Below are 2,868 nucleotides of genomic sequence, written 5' to 3' on the forward strand. Positions count from 1 at the left end.
ATATTTCATTCAACTGTTCTTAATTTCCTTTCAACACACTAAATAAACAGTTTATAATCATATTTTCAATTCATTCGATTACAACAAATTGACTAAGTTGATTTTGATTGGATAACTTGCTAGGCACCACAATGTGTTGCACTGCATTGCAGCAGAGTGCATTATGGCGCAGGTATACTTGTATTTCAACAAGCACAAATATTTTACTAGTCAGTGCTTTAGAAAAATTCCCACCATTAACCCTTTAAAGTTACCTTTATATACAATTTTCTCTTGCGGCTGATTCTAAGTGGCAAAATTTGCATAATGTATTTTTAACAAAGTTCGATAATCAAATTATGCCCCTTTGAACAACGTGGACAAAACGATTATGCAAATGTTCAGGCAAAATTAACGAATAACAGGCTTGTATACTACATAAGACTACAGAGTATCTCACTCATTAGCAATGTTGCATGTTAAGATTGGTCTTATAATGTTTTGTGAGTTTATCTCACTAAACAAGTACTGCTAACTGGCAAAGCAGTACAGAACAGCGCCTTTGATTGTTCTACGGTGTAATTTGGAGCTTTGTTTGATTGAGTTTCAAACTGTTAACTCATCTATCAAACAGGAAAAGTCGAATTTCTTTTAATGTTGAATTTAATAAAAATAGACCATGTATGATTTAAGTAGACGGTACCTTAAGCAATCACAATGAGATGCATTGTCGTGCACCATTTTTTATGTTAGTATTATTTAGAGAACGAGACAAATTCTGTATCGTAGATACAAATTTGGGGGCAGACGAGTGCGAAAGCACGAGTCTCCGCCCCCAAATTTGTATCTACGATACAGAACCTGTCGAGTTCTCTAAATGATTTATGACACGATCCAATCAAAATCAGCTCAATCAAAATTAACTCCGCCCACTATGTCAATAAGATGTTGATGTATATTTCATTTCTTTCTGAATCTCTGGTAAATCTTTAAAAAATGAATTCCCATGCCAATTAGGATTCGATGTAAATTTCACTGTATCCGTAGACAGCGTGAGATTTCTAGAAATTTCTAGTGTTTTGTCACATTAGTTTTGGAAAGGACGAGTAGCAAGATGGACGTAGACTTAGAAAATTGTGAAAAAACGCTTGATTTTTTAATTGATGAAGTTGACGACGTTACTTTATCACAGATCTGTGCAGATATGGAAACGGAATACCATGTGTTTGAAGGCATCCAAAATCTAAGTTTTTCTGAAAACTTTAATTTCGATGAAAATGAAGGCCTTGGAGAAAGCGGTTCAAATTTAATGGAGTTCGATATCGGGGATTTATCTTCTTTAATGGAAACCGAATGTGAAGTTAAGAAAGAACTGAAAGAGAGCACCAGGTTTGGGCCAGTCGTCAATGATGATGAATTGAAATGCCTCGTTGAAAATCAGGAAAACAAAAATACTAAAAGTAATACAAAATGGGCCGTTAAAGTTTTCGAAAGTTGGCGCGAGCAGAGAGCGGGGGACATTATCGAGCTTCACTTAATGGATACGAAATCGATGAACCATTGGCTAGAGCGTTTTATTGTGGAAGCGCGGAAGAAAGACGGGAGTGAATACCCTCCAAAAACGCTGTATCTCATTTTATGTGGACTTTTGAGGCATTTAAGACAAAAAGGTGTCTACGATAAAAATTTTCTAGACGAGAAAGAAATAGCTTTTGTCGGACTAAGAAAAGTTTTAGACGCAAAGATGAAATCACTCGTTGATAGAGGCCTGGGTGCGAGATCCGGGCAAGCTGACCCCATATGGCCCAAAGATGAGGAGAAATTGTGGCAAGAAAATGTTTTTGGGAAAGAAAACAGTGAACAATTACAACACACGATGTTTTTTTATTCATGTAAATTGTTCGGTTTGAGGGCCTGTGATGAGCACCACAAACTGCAATGCGAACAATTTTCTATTGGAAACGATATCCATGGACAGTTTATTCAATTTGTTGGTAGAGCATCAAAAACCTACAAAGGCGGATTTGGGCAGATGAATTTACAGACAAAGAACCTGAAGCATTACTGTGAGCCTGGTAAGTAAAATTCATATATATTGTATAATGTTACCTTAAGACACTATGCTTTAATTTAGGTTAGCGGAATGGGGGGGGGGCATTGCTGTGTAAGCCTAATATTTGAAGTAAATATTTATGTATGAAAGTAGCATTTAGAAGATAGAAAATATTTACTAGAATTTGGATATTTTAAAAGACTACCATGTAGTTGTTAGCGGTGATAATCTAATTACTCATAATTAATCATTTTACAGGTGATCGGTGCTTAGCAGAGTATTTCCAGATCTATCTTGATGCGCTAGATGGCGCGGGGCCATTTTATAGGCGTCCGCTTCCCGGAACCTCGGAAAAGCCTGTGCGTTACGGGACACAAGTCGTAGGAATAAACAAACTGAAAACTTTCATGAAGTCAATTTCGAAAAAAAGGGGGACTGGAAGGGAATTATACGAATCACAGCGGGAAGAAAACCTGCGCTACTCAGTTGTATATAGGAGGTGTACCCCAGGCAGAAATCATGAATGTTACTGGTCATAGGTCAGAACAAGGCGTAAGAAAATACATGAAAAGCAACGTGGAAATGAAGAAAAGCATTTCTAAAATCTTGGATCCACCCATGAAACAGGAATCGCAGGAACCGTCTTCCGAACAGACTACTGGGGGTAAAAGAGCGCTGTCTCCATGTACTACAAATCGTTCCGAAGGTGACGCAAAAAAATTGTGCAGTGAAAGTAATCGTGCTCTGCGGGGTTTAACAAACACGGCCCTCTGTGTTCCAAAATTGCCATTTCAACTTTTCATTTGGATAAATTAAATGACTGCGTAAATTAGTGC

At 37.4% G+C, this 2,868-nt stretch overlaps 1 protein-coding gene across 1 annotated transcript; it reads left to right on the forward strand.

The window, feature by feature from the left end:
* The first annotated feature begins 1,093 nt into the window (after nt 1-1,093).
* On the forward strand, nt 1,094-2,062 carry LOC134263349 (uncharacterized). Its single transcript, XM_062745681.1, has one exon. The coding sequence runs from the start codon at nt 1,094-1,096 to the stop codon at nt 2,060-2,062; it is 969 nt and encodes a 322-aa protein (XP_062601665.1).
* Nucleotides 2,063-2,868: the final 806 nt, after the last annotated feature.

This window comes from Saccostrea cucullata, unplaced genomic scaffold (assembly GCF_032062105.1).
Source record: "Saccostrea cucullata isolate Sc308-1 unplaced genomic scaffold, CSIRO_AGI_Scuc_v1 ctg11196, whole genome shotgun sequence".
NCBI lineage: Eukaryota > Metazoa > Mollusca > Bivalvia > Ostreida > Ostreidae > Saccostrea > Saccostrea cuccullata.